This window comes from Lissotriton helveticus, chromosome 4_1, assembly GCF_964261635.1.
Source record: "Lissotriton helveticus chromosome 4_1, aLisHel1.1, whole genome shotgun sequence".
NCBI lineage: Eukaryota > Metazoa > Chordata > Amphibia > Caudata > Salamandridae > Lissotriton > Lissotriton helveticus.
The window spans coordinates 2,041,819,356-2,041,841,989 of record NC_136063.1 but is presented as its reverse complement, the minus strand read 5'-3'; the positions used below and the strand labels follow the sequence as shown (position 1 = coordinate 2,041,841,989).

The window sequence follows — 22,634 nt, the reverse complement described above, 5'->3', positions numbered from 1 at the left end:
CCAACTTCGCAGAGGCATAGAGCGGAGTCGCACCAGTTATTTTATCACTCTAGCCCATAGCCGCCGTTGCGCTATGCCATACCCGCACGGCTATAGCGGTCGGTCCCGAGAGTTGTGAACGCGAGGGTCCCGAATAAAGCGCCCTGTAATAATCACCACTCTGGAGTAGCCACTTATCCATTTCAAATGCTGGGTTCAACGCCGGGCCATACATCCCGTGGTTGATGGCAGCAAGGTGGGAGGCCCAATAATACCGACGAATATCCGGGAGCGCTATACCGCCATCATACCAGGGAAGTGTCAATTTTGGAAGAGCGATGCGGGAACGTCCGTCCCATATTAATTGTCTCTGTAACGATTCTACTTCCCGAAAATATTTCGACGGGATGACATCGAAACTATTCTGAAGTGCATATAGGAACCGCGGTAAGGACATTATTTTAAAAAGAGCCGCACGCCCAAGGGGAGATAACGGCAATTTACGCCAACGCGTTACATCGGAGCGCAACCTTTGAAGCGGGGGAGTAAATTGCGTTCATAGCGAACCGCCGGATCCAACGAGATGAACACACCCAAGTACTTAAAGCCAGACTGCGACAATTGGATGGGACAGCCCCGCGGCAAACGGGGGACATCACCCACCAGTACATAAATGTTAGATTTCGACCAATTAATGATAAGGCCCGAGTTCTTCCCGAAGGAGTTAAGTACGTCAAACAATACAATGTGGCTCAGGGGTTAGAGGCAGCAGACCTGGAAGCTGAGATCGGTCCTGGACCAGGGTTCAATTCCCCGCCTCGGCGGGTCTTGGGCTAAAAATTCCACGGACTCGATAATTCTCGCCCCGGTGCCTCCTCGACTCACGGGTTCACACTCTGCGACTCTGGGCAATAGCTTGCTTAATCTCCACAACGGCCCCTCGCGGCGGGATGCCTGACTTTCACCTTGTGGATACCCTGCTATCTCACAGGGGAATACCAGGAAGGGTTCCCTAAGCAAGCGCCGGGACACCCACTGCGGGTAGCTGTGCGCTATATAAGCTCAACTACATTTACATTTACATTTACAATACGTTAAGCGATTTTTGGGGAGAGGTGAGGTACAATAAAATGTCATCAGCGTATAAGGAAATGCGATCTTCAAATTCCGGCGTCCAGCGTATACCCTTCAGCGAAGGTTACCACCGTAGCCAAGCGGCGAGTGGCTCCAACGGCAGAGCAAAGAGGAGCGGGGACAACGGACAACCCTGCCTCGTGCCCCTCCCAAGAGCAAAAGGCACGGAGACACGGCCATTGACCACCACCTGTGCCAGCGGCGTTTCATACAGGAGTTTGACCCAACCAATAAAACCAGCACCGAATCCAAACTTGGCGAGTACCGCCCAGAGGTAAGACCATTCGTTTGTATCAAAGGCCATCGTGGCGTCTAAGGACGCCAAGATGGCCGGCTCACGCAGCGTCTGGGCCCTCGCGAGAACACCATGCAAATGTCGCAAATTGAATGCCGTGTTACGGTGCGGGATAAAACCCGATTGATCCGGATGAATCAGGTCGCTAATAACCGTAATCAGACGATTAGCAAGTAGTTTGGCGAGGATCTTAGGCTCCGCATTTAAGAGCGAAATAGGTCTATAAGACGAGCAAAGATCCCTTGGCTTGCCTTCCTTATGATCACCACAATGGTAGCAAGACGCTGATCCCTAGGGAGAGAGCCACTGTCTCGCGCAGCCAAAAACATATCACAGAGATAGGGAGCTAGAGTATCAGGGCATAATTTATACAGTTCAATAGGAAGGCCGTTGGGACCCAGAGCTTTGCCGGAACGAATGGAGCGTAGCGCGAGAGCCACCTCATCCACAGAGGGCGTGGCATCCAAACAGTCCCGATCCGATTCCGACAAACATGGAAGTGCTATATCTCGAAGCAACAACAGCGAATCCTCCTCGGGCCTGTCAGACACCGAGGTATAGACCTTTCTAAAATAATCAGCAAAGCATTCAACAATTTCAACAGGGTCCGTTACACGCACACCACCACATGTCTCAACCACCGGAACCACTCGACTCGCTCTCTCCCTTCTGTCCAGCCAGGCAATCAATTTCCCTGCCTTATCACCCACATCATATAGCCGTCCCTGCTGGTCTCTACTCATCATCTTTGCCGCATAAGTAACCAGAGTTTTATATTCCAATTGTTTAAGGCGGAGGACATGTAATGCCTCTCGAGTGACCTCTCGTTCCAATGCAGTCTCCAGGTCTGTGATTTCAGTGTCGAGCTGAACAATGGCCTCATTCTTACATTTCTTTGCACACCCCACCAAAGACAATGCCTGTCCCCTGATCACAATCTTAAAAGCTTCCCATAACTAAACAGGCGAGGATACAGAACCAGTATTCTCAGTAAAATACAGATCAAATGATTTAATCAATTCAGTGCGAGTCTTAGGGTTAAAAAGATACCAGGGGTTAATCGGGGCCAGCCTCGCTTCGGCGCCGATGTTAAGATTAAAATGAAACCAAATAGGGGAATGATCTGATATACCCCGGGCCAAGTGTCTAATCTCTCCAATCGAAGGGGACAGGCCAGCTGGTATCAGGATATAATCCAATCTAGAAAGACTACCATGAGCTCCCGAATGGAAAGTAAACTGTGTTTGCTCTGGAACCTTTAGTCTCCAACAATCTATAAGTCCCAATGTTTCCAGGAAGTCACCCAACCAGGATTGCGCAGCAGGAAGGTCTCGGGGCGGATAGCGGTCTATTCTGCCAGAAATGACGGAGTTAAAATCACCACCCAGTATCAAAACACCCTCCGGGAAACCCAGAACCATCCGCCCCAGGTCCGCAAATGTCGTAGATTGTAAGCCCGGAGGTACATACACCGACACCAACGAGATTGGTTTTCCCTCCCACCGCCCAACAAGTGCAACATACCAACCCCTGGCATCAAGGATCACATCGTCAACCTCGAGGGGGAGGGATACCCTGAGCAAAATACCCACTCCTCTAGAACTAGTTGTAAATCCAGAATGGGCAGCAAGACGATAACCCCGTCTATTAAGAGCGTGACAATTATTTCCTATCAAGTGTGTCTCCTGTAGCAAAACGACATCAGGCGAAAGGCGCCGTAACAGCTGCATAACCACCCCTCTCTTTATACGATCCCCCAACCCATTCACATTCCAGCTTAATACCCTCAATCCCCTACCCCCCATCCAGATCCGCAATGAACTCCCATCGCAAAACGAGCATCACACCAATGTCAAAGTTAATGAAAGTGCCTTGCCTTGAAGAAGAAAAAACAAACAATCCCAAAACATGACCCCCCTCCCCCCAAGTTCCCCAACACAACTACCCCCCACCCTGCACCCCTGCACCGACTCGAAAGCCACGCCAATTTGCAGCGTGCCTGTCGCCCTGACAATTAAAAACAAAGAACTAATCTACACAAAGAGAACCCCAGAGGAGGAAAGGGGTCCGCCATCCCCGCTACCTCCCAAGTACAAATGGAATGATCAAGGAAGTCAGTGAGCCTCAGCTGGCTACGTTGAACAGTGTTCCGGACACAGGTACCATAATCATTCTTGGTCCATCAGTCCCCCCTCAGCACCACCAGCACGTTCCTGGCCAGCATGGCGAGCCGGCAAAGTGTCCAACCAGTCACTCGCTTCCTCAGGCCTGACAAAAAAGAATGTTTGATTGTCATATTCAACACGCAGTCGGGCCGGGACTAACATAGCGTATTTTAGTTCCATGTCTCTTAGTCGCCATTTCACCCCTTGAAATCCCATTCATTGTTTCTGGACCGATTGAGAAAAGTCCGGATAGAAGTTCTTAGCAGCGTTCTCGAACTGCGTAGGGCCGCTTGTCCGTGCCGCCTGCAGAATGGCGTCGCGGTCTCTGAAGTTGAAAATCCGTGCAATAATCGGACGGGGGGAAAACCGGGCTTCGCCTGTCCCCCTGGCACCCTGTGTGCACGTTCGATGGCAAAGAACTTACTCAGGCCCTTGGGTGCAAGATGATTAAGAATGAGGTCCTCCACTCGAAGATCTGTGGCGAGTGAACTAGAATCTTCCGGGACCCCAATAATACGCACGTTGTTGCGCCGTGCACGGCCTTCAAAATCCTCCAAACGACGAGCAAAGAAGTCATTAGCAGATCTAAGGTTGCGCACTTCTGTTTGCAAGTCGGACACATCCGTGGTTAGGCTGGACGTCTTTAGGTCCAATGACTTCACCTTCTCGTTCGTCTTGGCCAGATCAGTTCGAATGAGGTTGACATCAATAGCCACCGTGTCCAACTTCAGAGCCAGGGCTTCATACTGTTGGCCAATGGAAGACTGAATACCAGCAATGGCGCCCATCACGTCTTGTAGCGTTAATTCCGCCAATGCAGCAGGGTCGTCGACTGCTTCCTCCCGGGCCTTAGGTGCGCCACCAGGGGATGCTTTAGAAAGTGTGTAGCGATCCATGACGTTCGTCTGGGTTGAACCTCCACAGATAGTAGTCTTGACTTTCCGTTTTTCACCCTCGGGCTTGCCCGTCATGGCGAGCCGGGTGCCCCGGAGGGAGGCCTGGGATCTGGTCCAAATGGCTCCTTAAAATTCACACACAAGAATACAGGAAGTTGGGCCAATTTGAGTCCACAGCCAAACAGTCACTAGCTATAAGCTCGATGAGCTGGCAGCAGAGCTCGTCCGATCAACAGACACACCACAGATAGGAGACAGTGCGCTAGAGAAACGAAACCGAAAGTGAAGTGAGGCTGTGGTCTGATCCCCTCAAGCCGTTGTTATTAAATTACGACCTGGGCACTGTCACAACTCAAGGTCCAGGCTGTTCCATGGAGAAGGCCACAAATTTCAAGACTGCAAAGCTCAGGGACCCAGTGTCCGATTCTGATCCAAAAACCTGCTAGTACATCAGCCGGGTTGTGTCTTCAATGACCTTCCATCAAATCAGGATATTATCCAGGATAAATGCGGGAGGCAGCGAGGGTCCTCGGGAGCCCTGTGCTCACGCGGCCATCACGGATGCGCGCGTAGCTCCTCCTCCTCCTCTCCTCGCTGTCTTAATCGTTACTATCTATCTGAACTATCTTGAGATGTTTTCATAGCAAATTCATAGATATGCTATAAAATCTGTAAGTTTTCATGGCATATCCCTTACTCCATGGCCAGAAGAGAAGAAGGATCTGATTATTCTGCTTCAATGTGAAGGGGAACAGGAGGAAAGGGAAACCCTAAATGAAGTCGAATTCAAATTCAACATTATATTACATGTGATCGGAATATGTGTGCCAGGGAATTGTGAGCAATCAGTAAACTGAAGTACACGTTTTAATGCTGGAAACCAGCTGGGTTGCTGCCTCTTTTGGAATCATGCCTTTGCCACAGAAAATGTACTAGAGTGGAGAATATGTTACAAAGAATAGAAAAATCTGGATCGAGGCAAGACTATAAAATAAGAAATCAACCAAATTTATATCAGGATGCAAGTAAGAGCGACAATGGTGGTTGGCCCTCAAGATGGCAGTATTGCCGGTCTCCAAAAAGAACGAGGTAAAACTAACCCCCAAATAGGAATGGGAAGAGATAGAGAAAAAGAAAAGTAAGTCACTACCTTAACAAACCCAATAATTAAAGAAGCACTGGCAAAGTCAACAGTGCTCGCCTACGCAGGAGCTATTGACTATGGCATTTTGTTTTAGTCAAGTTGTACAACACCCGGGCTGCTGTTCAGCATGCCTGAAAGTAGAGAAAAAAGTGTTATGACGTGCTACTGGCCATGTCATATATTTCTTTTTATTGGTCTATTTCCAGCCACGCTCCAACACAGCATGGCTAAATAAAGCATTGACAAAGCTAATAGTTCTCACATTGGTAAGAGATATAGGTTTTTTCAATGCTTTTTTTTACTGTCGGGACAGGCGGTGGGAGGGGTAAGCAACAACACAGGAGGGTGGGAAGGAGCAATCAACAATGTGGGAGGGGGCCAATCAACAAAAGGTTGAAAGTGGGAGGGGGCAAGCAACAACAGCGGAGCGAGGGACAGGAAATCAGCAATAGGGAGGGTAAGGAGAGTGGGAGGGGCAAGCAACAGCACAGAGCGGAAAGGAAGAGGTCAAGCAACAACACAAAGAGGAACGGGAAAGGTCAAGCAACAACAAGGAGTGGGATTCTAGCAACAACATGGAGCAGGGCGGATGGGAGGAAGCTAGCAAAAACACCAAGCAGGAGGTGGAGGGGGTAGATAAACAGGAGGGAGACGGCCAGCAAGCACATACACTCTTATGTATTTCTGCCACTAAAAGAAAGGTAAACAATCAAAAAAAAGAGTGTCTATGGAGGCTGAGCCGCCCTTGGGAGCACTACAAACAACCACACTGGGATGTTGAAGAAGGCCCTCACTCACCACCTGGTGATGACATGCTTCATCATCGGGCCCCACCAAAGAGACCGAGTGTCTCTTTGGTGTGCTGCAACGCCAGATTTACTGCGGAGCGGGATGGTGAGTAAAGGGCGTGTTGAGTGCAAATGTGACTAGTGAGTGGTGGGTGTATTAAAATGGTCTGTAGTGTATCTGAGGTAATATTTTATTAAATGATCACTAAAGACACAAGACGTTAAAATATGTGAGGAAACAGTCCAGTTTAATTGAGTGGTGGATTCCTAAAGGGTGGTCGACATGTTTCTTGCCATCGAAACAGTGTTAATTTACCCGGCAATTCATCAGGACTGTGTGTTATAAACCCTGGCGGTATGGACACTCTAAGGCCCACCCTAACCTAGGGACGTGAATGTGAAAATTAAATTAAAAGTGCAAAAAAATTAGGAATGATTGAACTATTCCTAATTACTCCTGGTTTAGGAGGCTTCTACTTTTCGTTTCTGCACTTTGTAGGTGTCAAGATTAAACACCATGGGTCTCAGGAGGGGGGTGGGAGCGTATTCGGCACACCGCCCTTGACGCTCAGCACCCGCAGTCTACCTACGTCACCCTCGAACCGGACCCCTGTTTCCTCACATATTTTAACGTCTTGTGTCTTTAGTGATCATTTAATAAAATATTACCTCAGATACACTACAGACCATTTTAATACACCCACCACTCACTAGTCACATTTGCACTCAACACGCCCTTTACTCACCATCCCGCTCCGCAGTAAATCTGGCGTTGCAGCACACCAAAGAGACACTCGGTCTCTTTGGTGGGGTCCGATGATGAAGCATGTCATCACCAGGTGGTGAGTGAGGGCCTTCTTCAACATCCCAGTGTGGTTGTTTGTAGTGCTCCCAAGGGCGGCTCAGCCTCCATAGACACTCTTTTTTTGATTGTTGACTATTGACCGGGGAACAAGAGTGTCAGCATACTCTCCCTACCTCTCTCTTTGTTACACACACTAAAAGAAAGGTAGCTAAGGCCTAAAAGCGCGAGCATTTAAAAAACACTTACTGGGCAAGGAAGCAGTACTTGGGTTATTCGCCATGGGAGGAACAAACAAATGATAAGAAACTGAAGCTAGCAAGTGCTGGCTAATGGGGAGGAAATGAACGAGACGATGGAGCAAACCAATGATAAACCATGGGCAGGCTCGCAGCCCACTGTAGGCTAACAAAATGCCTCACAAGTGACAGCGCATTCATGGTCTCAGGGGAGACAGGAGGGACAAATAACAGTTTAAAATAAAAACAATACACAGTTTAAAACACAGTGCTGGTACCTCCACACAAGGACACAAAGTAAATCGGACACACCCTGATATGCGTTCACCAATGAAAAGGAAGAAAATAGGAGTGGGTATGAAGCCAACCGATTGTTAAATATTAGGCAGGCTAAAAGCCCCTTTCAAGTTTTTTTTCTTTTTTTCAAAAAACCAACAGATCGTTGCAAGCTGAACAGCAGGAAGCCGAAGTCCTTCTCTCCCCTCTGGCCTCCCTCCCCCATGATGCACTGCTCAATTCTATTCAGGAGTTCTAAGGAGCAGGTATGCGGTAGTGGTAACAGTGCTAATGCCAGCACAGTGGCCCCGGAGCCAAGGCACAAGGAGTAAGGAGCGACGACCTGGTGACGGAGTAGCCACAAGTATGTTCTGAGTGAGTGTTTGAATTAAAAAAGTGCCACAAACGCTGTAGTCCTCTCCCATCCATGCCTCCTATGGACCAATCCAGGGTGTCCCGAAACATACCACACATCTTGACACGCACTGTACCTCAGCGAACAAATAAAAAAAGCTCAACACCAAGCTTCCAACACGTATCGTCTAAAACAAATTCACTAAATACTTAAGGAAAAAACGTTCACCACCCAACATGCTCAACTTGTAAGATGCTGCTCTTGTGCCCCCTGTTGCACCCTGAATTAATACAACCGAAATTAACTTGAGATTTGGTCAACTGGGCTCACAACGGACCTCAATCAGGGAAGGGGGGGCACCACCCCTCAAACTAAAACAAACTATAAAAGAAAATTAACACCAGCCTTCTTGCGCTAATGACCATAACTAAAACCCTTTAAAAAAAGCAGAGATTGGGTAAGAGATTACCCCTGTCTCATTGTGCTTTATCTCAAAACTGGAAATTTGTACATAAAATCTCCAGCATGCGACGGAAACAGACGGATACCATTAACAGCCCCACTCAGCAGGACTCTCAGATTGCAAGTGAATCTACTGGGAAACCCGGGGGCGGAGCTTGCTCGAGTCCAAGATGGACGCATAACTCCCGAGCCAAGCCGACACATAATCCTACAAGATCCTTGGCACTACGTTCGCTGGAGGGAATAATTACCCGCCGTGACTGTTGGTGCTGATTCCGACGCCGGAGGGACAGCAGAGAAGGGTGATTGAGACCGCGCACGGTGGTCCCGCTGGTGACAGTCCGGCGGGAGAAACAGGCCGCGAATCACCGGCCTAGAGTTGCTGAGCTCCCCGACGACGTGACCCTGCGTGCGGCGTGCTGCCCGCTCTACACGCCGCCGGACTTGCGATCCTGAGCGTTTTGCCGACCTCGGAGCGACCTGCTGCCCTTCCTGGCCAGTGAGACTTGACTGGGGCCCCCGGCTGCCGCCGCCTGCCCGGCGCGGGGACGATGCGTGCAGCGCCGGGAGGCCCATCGCAGTGGCCCACGTGGGGACTTGCCTAGAGGTCAGGAGAGAGAAGGGCAATCCCGTAATTGGAGTCAGCTCTTGGTGCCAGCGGCGGGCAGGCTGCGGCAGGGCCCCACACTGAGTGAGTCGCGGCACTACAGGCGCAGAGACACAGATGAGGCGGCCGTTTGGAGGAAGGTCGATGCTGCCTGCTTGGGGGTGATTTGAGGTACCGCAGTACACAGGAGAGCCGCAATACACTTGCCCCTCGCCGGTCTGAGCGGGCAGAGGTTGTCAGAGCGGAGGTCCCCAAGTGGTCGGTGTGAGGGGGGGGGTTGCGGAGCCAAGAAGATCGCGTGACGTCACACGGCAGGGGGCGCATTCCACACAGTGACGATGTGTGGGGCTCGCCTTGACACCTAAGTGCGGAACACGAGTGGCCCGGGCGCTTCCTGGCGCTGTGCGCAAGCGAGAGGTGCAGTTGATTACCCACAGGCGGAGCTGGCACTGAGGAGCGCGGGCGGGTACCTGCAAAGAGAAGGACGGCCTTGCGCGGAATACCGGCTGGGTGTCTCTGCGCGGGGGGCCCCTGGAAGTCTTCTGCGCTCTTGGTCCACGGCGTGGCAATTGCCTCCTCACAGGATCCGTTGCTGGCCACCCCCCTCCCCCCGGCTGAAGACAAGAGTATCGTGGTGACAACCCCCCAGCTCCCTGGTTCCTAAGTTGGACGCGGGTCTTCCGATACCGACGGCTGGGTCGCGGGTCTCCCTCCACTTCATAATGGGGAAGCCGGACCGCAATCAGTCCAAGTTACCCTTCACCCAGACGCGAGCCAGATCGCAGGACAGAGGTGCGGGGGTGACAGTGTGCCCGCTACGCCGCCGGAGCAAGAGCAGGACATAAGATGTATGCTGAAGTCCGTGGAGAAAGGGCTACAAGAAGGTATCTCATCGCTGGGGGCCAAGATGGATGCGCTAACGTACAGGATGGACAGAATGGGAGAAAGGCTAGATAAGCATGCGGAGAGACTCGACATGTCAGAGGAGGATAGCAGAGGTGGAAGAAGCGCAAAGCACCTTGGACACAGAACACAAACAACTTGGCAGAGTGCTGCAATTGCTGCAAGATAAGACGGAGGATTTGGAGGCCCGCTCCCATCGCTGCAATGTGCGCATCCTTGGCCTTCCTGAGACGACTTCAGCGGGCAAGATGGAGCCCTTCATCGAACGCTTGCTGGTTACTCTACTAGGTGAGGAGGTCTTCTCTACCACATTCATCGTGGAACGCGCGCACCGCACATTGGCCCCGCGTCCGAAGCCAGGAGCCCCGCCACGGCCAATAATTGCTAAGCTACTAAATTATAGGGACAGGGACACCGCCCTACGTGTTGCCAGAGAAAAACAGACGCTGACGTATGAGGGCTCAACCATTTCATTGTATCCTAATTTCACGGCCAAGGTCCAGGAGGCGAGGAAACACTTTGTCCCAATGAAAAGACAACTACGTGACCTGGGATTGACTATGCAATGCTCTACCCGGCAAAGCTGAAGGTTAACAGGAATGGGCAGTCGCACATCTTTACGGAGCCGAAATCATTACAGAAAGCGCTGAAAGACTGGGCTAAGGAGCGGAGAAAGACTCCGGATTGGGACTTGCTGAATGAGGCTTCAGGTGGCGGTTTAGACGACCAGGATTGAATGGAGCTAGATGTCAGGGGTTTTACCGATAACTCCGGCAACGTGGAGCATTTAGCTGTCGGCTGGTGCGGCCGGGACGAGCTTCCTGAACTGTGATTGCATTTGACTTTTTACGATGGTTCAAAGCAACCTTCGCCCACATGTGGTAACACCTTGCTTGGGTCTAGTATTGGGGGTGGGGGGGTACGGGGGGTGGGGAGGGGATTGGGGGAGGCAGGTTTCAGGGCCAGATTTTCGCGACCTAGTTGGGGGTGGTCCGCTGTGGGTGGGGTGGGTGGGTGGACAGTGGGGGGTGGGGGGGAGTTTCTTATGTATTGCTATGCGACCTTGTTGGGGGGAGTTTACAGTGAGGGGTGTGGGGGGTCCGCAGGGGAAGAGATGTTCAGAGATTTCTGTTAATGTTTAGAGGTGCCAACCAGTACGTAATTGATACCAGTTATTCCTCCATTGACCAATGTGTACAAAATAGTGTTGACTTCCGTTAAATATGCAGGATACATCTGGTGATACATGCGTGGACGCGGATGCATGCGGTCTGAGAGCTCTGACGTGGAATGTACCCGGGCTAAATGACCATCGCAAGCTGCGAAAGGTTTTGAATTATCTGACTAGACACCACATTGACCTGGCTTTAATCCAGGAGACACACTTACCCGAGAGCAGTCCTAAGCTGCGGGCCAGGGGGTTGAAGGGACAGGTTAATGCCGCTGGTTTCACCACACATGCGCGAGGGGTGTTAACATGGGTGAACCCGAAATCAGACTTTACATTGACTATGCTTAGGGCCGACCCGGAGGGCAGATATGTGATTTCGAAGGTGTCAGGAAGGGGGATGGAAGCACTAGTCGTTAATCTATATGGCCCTAACTATGACTGCCCCGAGTTTTATTCTAAGCTAACTGACATCACGTGGGGATTACCAAGCCTGGCAGCCCTGTGGGGCGGGGACTTTAATGTGACTAGGTGTCCTGCTGCGGACCGCTCGAGTGGCCTGGCCACACAACAAGCAAAGGCAGCTAGGGAACTGGACAAAATACTGAAATACTGATTAGCGAAGACTTAGCTGATGTATGGCGTAGTTTGCACCCAACGCAAGGGGGAAACACACACTACTCGGCCTTCCATAATATATCTACACGCATTGATTACTGGCTAGCCGCTACAGGTCTGCTCCCACAGATACGCAAGTGCCAGGTGTTGCCCCGAACGCTTTCAGACCATTCTCCCATATTGATAGAATTGATGACGCAGAGGAAAGTAATCCCCCCCATTCCTATGGAGATTCCCAACATATTCCCTATATACCCAGTCTTCAGGGAGGAGTTGCACGTAGCGATAGAGACGTTCTATGAAACAAACATTGGATCACTTGATAGCTTCCAAACTGTGTGGGAGGCGTTTAAGGTTTATATTAGGGGGGTAGCCATGAGTAAGCACTCAGGGGTTCTCCGCTCTATCCGACAAAGGCTGACCAGATTGGAGCGACAATTAGCGGAGTGTGGGGCTCGTCAATTAGCCGGAGAATCTGATGCTGACAATGAGGAAATGAAAAGGCTGCTAGCGGACTATCAGGCTGAGGCGGATGCAGAAGTTAAGCGCTTAGGCAAATATGCTATAGCTAGAATATATGGGGAGAAGGACAGACCGGGAGCGATCCTGGCCTATATGGTGAAACAGCAACGTCGGAAAATCACGGTTACTGAAATCAAATCTAGGGAGGGGGGCATAGTTACTGGAGAGGTGGAGATAGCACAAAGATTCAGGGAATACTACACTGACTAATATTGTTCCAGGGCGACGGGGGACGAAGAGGACATCTTAGACTATTTGGTGCACATTGAACTCCCGTTTTTATCAGACGTGCATAGGGAGTTTTTAATGCACCCAATAGAGCATGACGAGATCAGGGAAGCCTTGGGTAGGATCAAGGCAGGAAGCGCACCCGCGGCAGACGGGCTGACGGTTAGCTTCTATAAGACTTTTTGGGATCTGCTGCTTCCGCACCTCTCAGCCTTGTTCGCGGATACGTGGGAGACGGGGCGGATGCCGGAGACAATGAGGGAAGCGTTAATTGTAGCCATACCAAAGCCAGATAAACCCCCAGAGGAATGTAGCTTGTACAGGACTTTGTCGCTGCTAAATGTAGACACCAAAATAAACGCTAAAGTTCTTGCGACGAGATTGGCTCTGTTGGCCCCGGAGCTGGTGGTGCCGGAGCAGGCGGGGTTTATGCTGGGAAGAGCCATTCAACATACACGTCCAGAGGCAAAAGCGATAGCAGTGTTTTTGGACATGGAGAAGGCCTTCGACTCAGTGGATTGGCCTTTTCTGAGAGCGGTCCTCTCTAGACTCGGGCTTGGCCCGGTGTTCCTGCAGAGGGTAGCGGTACTCTATAATGACCCTGCGGCACGCATTAAGATAGGGAATCACGTCACAGAACCCATTCAGATTCGAAGAGGCACTCTGCAGGGCTGCCCATTGTCGCCCACGCTCTAGTCGCGGAGCCATTGGCGCGTGCGATGCGAGAATACCACTCCCATAGACTGAATTTCCCAACTTACCAGCTAGTCATATCAACTTACGCAGGTGACACCCTACTCTATGTCAGGGAACCGGAGAAGAATCTGGCACCGCTGTTGCGGTAAGTGGTGCAATTCGGTGCACTATCTGGGCTCACTGTAAATTGGAACAAATCCATAGTATTCCCCATTACTGCATCCACAGAGAGGTTTGAGATGGAATATCCGCTGAGGTGGACCACTGACCCTATACGTTACCTAGGTATACAGCTCCACACTGACTCAGAGACGGTATTCCGCGAGAACTATGGCAGGGCCATTGCCCGCCTGGAAGACAATGTGGACACATGGATTGGTTTACCCCTTTCCCTGCTGGGCAGGATATCAATAATGAAGATGATGGTCCTGCCCCGTCTGTTGTATTTATTCACGAATATACCGATGGTCCTACCTAAATGCTTCTTTTCACGCCTACAGTCGCTAATGATTAAACTGGCCTGGGCCAGTAAGCAAGCGAGGGTGCAGTGGAAAATACTAATCCTGCCATACCATATGGGCGGATTGGGAGCCCCTGATTTCGAGCTATACTATTGTGTGGCGCAAGGGGCGCTATTACATAGCTGGATACATGACGGGGACAGTGCCGTTTATAAAGATGGAAGGTCTTTTTGCTGCGCCGCTACCGCTACCAGCCATTGTCTTTGACACGGCGGACCGACGCACGGGACTGCTAGATTCCTTAAACTCACCTAGACATGCCTGGCATGCCCTATTACAGTACCACGCTGGGGCGATATTATACTCTCCGCTGATGCCTACATCGTGGACCATTTGGTTGGCCCCGTGCAGGGAAAAAGGGGTGATTATGGCTTTGGAGGCCCTGGGTATACACACGATAGGTGACATTTTTCTTGACGGTACTCTTAAGACACTGACGGATGTGACAACTAAGGAGGCACAGCCCACAATACTGCAGAGCTTTCAGTATCACAGGGTCAGAGAAGCCTGGCGGGAGCAATTGGGTGATGACTTGCTGGAACCCCCAGAACTCTTAGAACTTACTCACGTAATTAAGACGGAAAGCCCCAAGGAAACTGATCTCTATTATGTACAAGATTTCCATAGCTGAAAGAGAGGCCGGGTACAATAAGGCGCGTTTGGCCTGGCAACGCGACTTAGACATGGTTATTGATGACGACATGTGGCGTTACTGCTGCAGCAACACGAGATCCGTCTCCCTGAACGGTAGGCACAGATTGGTGCATTTTAAGTTCCTTAATAGAGTATACCACACCCCGGAGAGGTTACATCGGTTTGGAATACGTGAGTGCGCGACATGTGAGAGATGCAAAGCGCAATGTGCAGGGTTTCTACACTTGGCGTGGGAGTGTCCGGGGGTACAACACTACTTGAGTGAAGTGTTTCAGGAACTGAGCAGAATATTGGAGGCAGAAATCACACTATCCCCGGCGCTAGCGCTACTAGGTTTTTCGAGGCCATTGCCGAAGGCAAAACGTAGGATTGTGGAAATGGGTATGCTGATGGCAAAAAGAAGGCTAGCTATGTGCTGGATGAGAGGGCCCCTCCCCAAGATAGAGCAGTGGACGAGAGATTTGACTTACTGTAGCACGCAGTCGGAGAACTATAGTGAGCTACTGTCGCTTAAGAGCAGGCCCAAAAATGTTTGGGGACTGTTTTTGGAATACAGGAGGCGGCTAGAAACGATGGCCACTGCTAATGATGAGGATGACAGGCCGGAATCCCCCCCTCACGCCCTCCCCCTGAGGTTGGATATAGACGTACCAGCTGAATTGGATGGGATTGTGCTTAGCATAGACAAGGTTGCAACCGCTCTGCGTCTGGGCCAACTTGAAACACCACTTAGTCAACTGGGCAGTACATGGTATATCAATTGGAAGGAAAACGCAGGTTTAACTGGACAAGCTATGGTGGTAGGCAGATACCTCTCGTTTGGAGTTATTTATACATAATGGTGGTGTATATGTTAAAGATAGCAGGTAACACAGGACTTCACAATGCGAAGGTCCACGAAGTCCCGTAGTTTAACGCCGCCCAGCCTCCGGGATGTGGGCACAATGGGTGTATGAGGCTCTTGGGGGTGTGGGACTTTCATAATGGATATGTAAAACCGTATAAACTGTGTTTTGTATGTAATGTTGACACCGCAATAAAAACATTTAAAAAAAGAATCTACTGGGAAACCCGGGCCTACAGCTAGTCCTGACTGACGGGTTGGGGAAAACAACCACTTTAATCCATCAATACTTTTTAAAACTCAACACAGATTCAGGGTCCCTCTTGAATCAATCTCAACCCCTAGCTCATCCCCGAGACCATTACACAAGTCAATACCAACTTGCAAGGAAATGAAACCAGGAGACCAGAACTTGGGTGACACCGCGATAATTGAACGTTCCTCAACAATTGACCCTACCTATCTCCAGTTGTGCTACTCTCACCCGCCAACACGGCTCATACATTTGAGAAGCCATAGTGCAACTATGGAAACAATAGTGCAAGTGCACCACGAACAGGACTCTGATAAATGTAAAAGGACTCTTTCAAATGGTAATGCCTCAACCCCATGGACTATAAGTGGGTCCCCACTAAGAAAGACCCTAATTTTCACACTGAACGATACAGATGTTAAGATTCTAGAAATATTGGAACAGTCGAACACGGGCTGCTCCCTTGAGTCAAATACCAAGTGTTCAAAATCTTACCATGATTGCAATACCCCAACTAATTACCATCCTTTACACATTGCCTCTTAAGTCAAGGAAGATAAAGAAGTTGATGATCCAGAATGTGTGGCCGCCATTGTTGATGCTATTGGATATACTGTTTCTGAGTGCAACTGGATGGATGCATCGGAAAATTATGAACTTTTTAAACAAGTATAATATAGTCAATGGTTGGCCACCAATTAGGAATTTATATAAATCATTAAGGATGTATTTTCAAGTGGCTAATTAGTTGACCATTGAGAGAGAGTTACTAATGAGGTATTTATACTACCAGTTTTTTAAAGAAATAAAATATTGAAGTTAGCTCATGAAGGTCATCCTGGAATGACTATCGCTAAGAGATTACTGAGAAAACATTATTGGTGGCCAGGTATAGATTCAGAAGTTGGTATATTCATTGACAAGTGTGTTGAAGGTCTTAGATCTGACAGGCATTGGACAGTTTCTTAACAAGGAATGCATTTTGGTTTAAATTGCCAATGGGCCTTGGTTGAAGTTACCCATTGATTTTGCTGGTACATTGTATGCTTTAGATGAAGACGTGTTATTTATCGGTTCTTATAGATTAGTATTCTAAATGGATACATTACGACTTTATTGCCATTCTCACCACTGATATTGTCATAGACTTTCTAGAAAGAATGTTTTCGATTGAAGGATTATTACAGATGTCAGTTTCAGACAATGGTTCTCAATTAATTTGTAAAAAGATGTACATGTTTTTGGATAAATGTCTACATTAGACAGGAAATCTTCTCCATCTTCAAATCAGTTGGAGGAGCGGGTCAACAGATTTTTAAAAGCATGAATTCAACTTGCCGTGCCACTCAAATTGTCAGTAACTAAATGACATAGGGAAAACACCCACAGTTACAATAATACCCCTCATTCAGTTACAGTTTTTACCATTTTATTTAATGAGGCGAAGGTGTGGTCGCACTCTACCGACACCTAAAATATGCAAATACTGTCCCACTAACATGGTAGAAACTGATGATGACAAATTACATGTCAAGAATAGAATTGTACAGAAATAGGTCAATGATAAAGTTTACCATGACAACATTCATGGAACTAAGCATAAACAGATTTGGGTAGGGGACTGTGTTATTGTTAAAAAACTATCCTAAAGGAATTCAAAAATGAGAATCTGTGTATTCTCACCTGTACAAGTAATGAGAGTTTCTGATAGTGCCGTGCTTTTGTGGGCTAATGGGTGGTGGAACAAAAGTGTGGTTATTCCAAACCAGGACAGGACATTTTGTGGAACAATGGTGCATGTTTGGATGAAGGAACTTGTTATCATTTCATGGGGAATAACAGTCCCAGTCTGCTGCATGATGTACAAACAATAGTAATGAAATAGAACATCTCAAAATGTTTCTGACGTAGGTGGTAACAACGTTTCTTTTGTTGTTCAACCTGGATTTGGCAATGCTACAGATCAACAAACAGAAATTATTGATAATAATTTTCAAAATGTAAATAATGGCACATTACTGAGTAGGAAAAGGAAAGTGGAATTCCAGCAAGGTTTTATGATTATGTATTAATATTATTTATATTAATTTTTTTGTCTCATTAGTAAAAAAAAAAGTAGGCGTTGTATAGATGTGAATGGCCGATTCATATTAGGGGTAAGTGGAATCTTTAACTGTCATAGTAGAATGTTGTAGTTAAGGATTTATTGGGCCCATGGATTGTTGGGGAATGTTGGTTTTTTTCCATAGAGTTTCTGCGGAGGAAAGGGGCTGCGTTTTATACAACTTGTGGTCCTATGTAATCTTTGTGAAGTGAACTTCAAGAAATCAATTTTGCTCCTGATGTTCTTATATAACAGATTATAATTTTCCTTTACTCATTTGCGCACAACTGAGGGTTTTTTGTAGTCTGGATGAACAATAAAAATAAGAAAGAACAAGGTGTTTTTACATTCCAATCTATACTTCATGTTCAAGGAAAACCCAAAGGGCTGACTCACCTAGTATGGTTAATGAAACTCCTCGATAAAGTGAGCGGAATCCTTCTTGATAATACATTGAACACAAAGCATGTACAATGCCTCTATAAGAGGGGTCCTGTCTGTTCTGCACGATGAGTCGCGTTTTTATGACGTCTGTAGGGTATGTCACAATGGTGGCCACAATGCCTGCCAGCCCTCCTGCTGCAATTGCTTTCCACGGGGAAATTTGACCCACATCGTCTATTAAAAGCAAAATAAACCTGGTGTAAATAAAAAAAACAATTTTTAAGTAGATGTTTTTGCAGAGGTTTAATGGTTTCAGAAGGACACAATATTTTTGACAAAGAAAGACATGAGGCATCAACGTGGATCATCAATACAAATGCAAAGGAAACTCCTCATTTGAGTCAATCACAAGAAGTCTTGCACCTATTGCTTCACACTGAAGGAAAAAATGGTCGAACAGCAGAAGATAGGATATCGTACTCCCATCACTGGGGATGAGAACTGTACTAATTAATTTAAACCATGTAGTGAGATTGTTGATGTATGTTAAATAAATCAACAGCACACAAGTTTCTAAGAGTTTGGAGCATGAAACTTGAGAAAGCTTTGAGAACAATTTGGCTTCACTAGTGACTTACTGGCCAGCCCTTCGACCATGGTTGATAGCTACTTCCTGAAGACTGTCAAACATGATGATGCCATTTTAACCAAACAAGGACCTGACATTTTGACCTTCTTACAAGCTAACGGAGTTATGGAAATACTACAGTACCATTCCCGATTTGTTCAGCCTGGCCAATGCCAGAAACAGACAAGCATTGGCATAGCCAATAGGTCTCGCTTTTGGGACCTTATAAGTGTTTTACCATGAAACAGTTGATGTTGTTGCACTAAGGATATTGTGCTGCATACCTAAATACTTATAAGGTCCCAAGAGCGATACCTATTGGCTATGCCAATGCTGGTTTGCAGGGGTGGTTGATTCTGTAGGCAGGGTCTGACACTACGAAGGTTGCTGATTTTACAAGCGATGCCTGGGTTCACAGTTCGCACCAATTCATCTCACGAATGGAACAAAGATCAAGGATGATGAATTATTCGAAATTCTTACATTCCTGTGGCAGGAAGGAACATTGAGTATTGATTGCAGGCATACATTTGTGCCAAAACAGAAGCTGGAATGAAAAAAAAAAAAAAAGGACTATAGATTTAAAGTGGCCCTTAAAAATGTCAAACTCGTTCAGAGCACAGTATGTGCTGAAATGTGACCACGTACAAAGGGATGTGTTCCAGCAGCCGCAATGAATGTCACCTGATAACAAACCGTCAGACCTTTCAATAAAATCCCAAACTCTAGTCTGTGAAAGGCAAAGCCAGTATGAAAAGCAGCCGCTGGCTACTATGGCAACAAATAGGCTGGACGTTCCACTGCATGTATTTGAAAGCCTCGTGCGAAGAAACATATCGGACTTTCCCCTTTTGTGGCGCCGAGCGCTTGCTCTCAGGCTGTGCAGGCTCTTTTTAAAAGCTGCATTTTGTTCGGAACAACGTGAAAGAAAGATTCATTATTGCGATGTATTCACATCGCCTGACCCAGATTGAGGGGAATTCGGGTAACTCAGATAACAAGCATTGGCATAGCCTAAAAAGTGTCACTCGTAGTCGTTCAAATGTCACTTATAATTACATTGAAAATATGAAAATGTCACACCTAGCAATATAAAACCTTAGCAGCTATGTAACGCACTACCAGCTCACAGCACTTCTGGCGCCACACGTCTCAGAACCACTCAATGAATGTTAGCTTAGACACACTGTGCCCTCCAGCGCCTTCTCGGAAACACTCTGCGCGGGTCAGCTGTGGTGAGGGAGGGGGAGGGAGTTGAAGCGCGGCCGGGCTGAAAGTGAAAATACACGCGATCTTGCGTTGAGGCAGGGGGCTATTTGTGCCAAAACAGAAGCTGAAATGAAGAAAAAAAACGACAATAGATTTAAAGTGGCACTTAAAAATGTCAAACTCGTTCAGAGCACAGTATGTGCTGAAATGTGACCACGTAGAAAGGAATGTGTTCCAGTAGCCACAATGGATGTCACCTGATAGCAGACCTTGAGAGCTTTCAATAAAATCCCAAACTCTACTCGGTGAAAGGCAAAGCCAGTATGAAAAGCAGCCGCAGGCTACTATGGCAACATATACGGTGGACGTTCCATTGCATGTATTTGAAAGCCTCGTGAGAAGAAACATATCAGACGTTGCTCTTTTGTGGCGCCGAGCGCTGGCTATCAGGCTGTGCAGGCGCTTTTTAAAAGCTGCATTTTGTTCGGAACAACGTGAAAGAAAGATTCATTACTGCGATGTATTCACATGGCCTGTACCCGAATGGAGGGGAATTTGGGTAACTCAGATAACAAGTTACCCTGGTCAAAGACGCGCTGCTCTGTGGTGAGAGAGGGAGAGGGAGTTGAAGCGCGGGCGGGCTGAAAGTGAAAATGCACGCGATCTTATGGTGAGGGAGGGAGGTGGAGTTGAAGCGCGGCCGGGCTACTGGCTACTATGGCAACACATAGGCTGGACGTTCCACTGCATGTATTTGAAAGCCTCGTGAGAAGAAACATATCAGACGTTGCTCTTTTGTGGCGCCGAGCGCTGGCTATCAGGCTGTGCAGGCGCTTTTTAAAAGCTGCATTTTGTTCGGAACAACGTGAAAGAAAGATTCATTACTACGATGTATTCACATGGCCTGTACCCGATTGGAGGGGAATTTGGGTAACTCAGATAACAAGTTACCCTGGTCAAAGACGTGCTCTATGGTGAGGGAGGGGGAGGGAGCTGAAGAGCAGGCGGGCTGTAAGTGAAAATACACGCGATCTTGCTGTGAGGGAGGGGGGTGGGGTTGAAGAGTGGCCGGGCTGAAAGTGAAAAGACGCGCAAAAGAAGTGGGCACCTCAAGTGCGTGAAAAGAAGCCCGGGAGTTGTGTACGCGAAAGTGATCGCGATTGGATTCACGCGATAAAGCCACATGGCAGCTGTGCACGTCGTGCTTGCTTGTGCGCATAACAGCAAGCTGGTGCCGGCAAGGTAGCACTTTTAAAACCCAGCTACTAAATGTCTTCGCCAGAGCAACACAATCGCCGACTCAGGCGAGACCTAAAAAACCCAAGGTCAAAAACAAAGAAGGCAGTTAATGATACAGACAGTATACCAAATGACAAACATACCTTTCTAAGTACAACCACTGGAGATTGGAAAAAGCACTTGCTTACATTTACTAGTTCGTCCTCTCTATCGATCTGCACAAAGTTTGATTTAGCTCAAACTTCTTAATATAACCGGGTCTCATGGTAAACAGAATATTTCAGTTTTATGCAAAACTCCATATAAAGACCTACAGAGATAGTGTAATTTACACGTGCTTTTGGAAGCAGGGTCAGGATCAACTGAATAAAAATTAATTCGATTTTTGTCACTCTAAACCAAAATCAGTTTGATCCATTCAAATGTATTTGGGACTCCAAAGAAGTTTGAGAAAGATCGTGTGCAGACCAGTCCTGAACAGCGGATTGTCTGTGCAAGGTTTAGGTCGAAATGTTTTGGCCACAGAACTGAAAACCATCAAATGTCCCTCAAAAGGGACTGGAAGGTCTGATGGAGACATCCTGGATCAAGGTGGAGCAAACAACACAGTGGAAATCATCGGAACATATTGCAATGGCTAACTAGGAGGCACCGGTTGGACGACAATACGTTTACGGATTTGTACCAAAATGGAGCAGGGATCCATTGTTGAGTATATTTAAAACCTCCGATTCCCTCTTGCCAAAGTAAAAAATCTTCTGTAACCATGACTTCACTCTGGCACTGGGGAACACTATATTTTGCAAATGAAATGAGTGCTTTAAAAGGTCTTAGCTAACTGTACAGACAAGCATTTTTAAAGACAATAGGCGCGATATAATGAAAATCCAAAAAAGCTCTAATGAATAGGAGTAAAAGATGCATACCTTTCATCATGGTTTCATAGGAATTAGTCTCATGTTTCAGATTCGAAGCTGCAAAGAGAATTAGACCGGAGCTAAGCTTGTATTGATTTCTTTTAATTCGGACAAAATGCACTGCAGCTTGAGCCCTTTTGTAAGGCTGCTGCCGACAAAGTGACACAGCAAATATATTTCACGTCCCAAACAGGAGCATAGAGCACCCCTAAAAAGACCTAGCATTGGTTCAATCTCAGGAAGGTTAAATTTTTTCTGCACCTGCTTCCTCTCTTATGCAAATCTTCACACAGGTCCCATTGCTCTGACAATCTCACTGTTCTTGCAACTGACGACAGCTTGTAATTCTACAGGCACTGAACATGCCAGCAGTGAGCCATTAAGTCGTACAATTCCCACAAACCGTACTCATCATCACAATTACTGGGAGGGGGAGATTACCATTACTGCTCTCTTCCCTTTTCAGCGCTGTGTCATCGCATTCAGTCCATGTATTGAATTCCTTACCCTACTTCCTACTGGACTTATTCAGCTCATGGATATCTGGTGTTTATCTAGTATAAGTCATGGCTCTTTAAACCTGCTCGTCACACTAATGACCGTG

At 47.7% G+C, this 22,634-nt stretch overlaps 1 protein-coding gene across 1 annotated transcript in view; it reads right to left on the bottom strand.

The window, feature by feature from the left end:
* Positions 1–22,634, bottom strand: part of SLC25A43 (solute carrier family 25 member 43) — a 266,112-nt gene that overhangs the window by 188,842 nt on the left and 54,636 nt on the right. Inside the window, exon 2 of the mRNA XM_078688689.1 lies at positions 18,050–18,291. Within this exon, the coding sequence (XP_078544815.1) occupies positions 18,050–18,291 (242 nt within the window). The remainder of the gene's footprint in view (positions 1–18,049; positions 18,292–22,634) is intronic.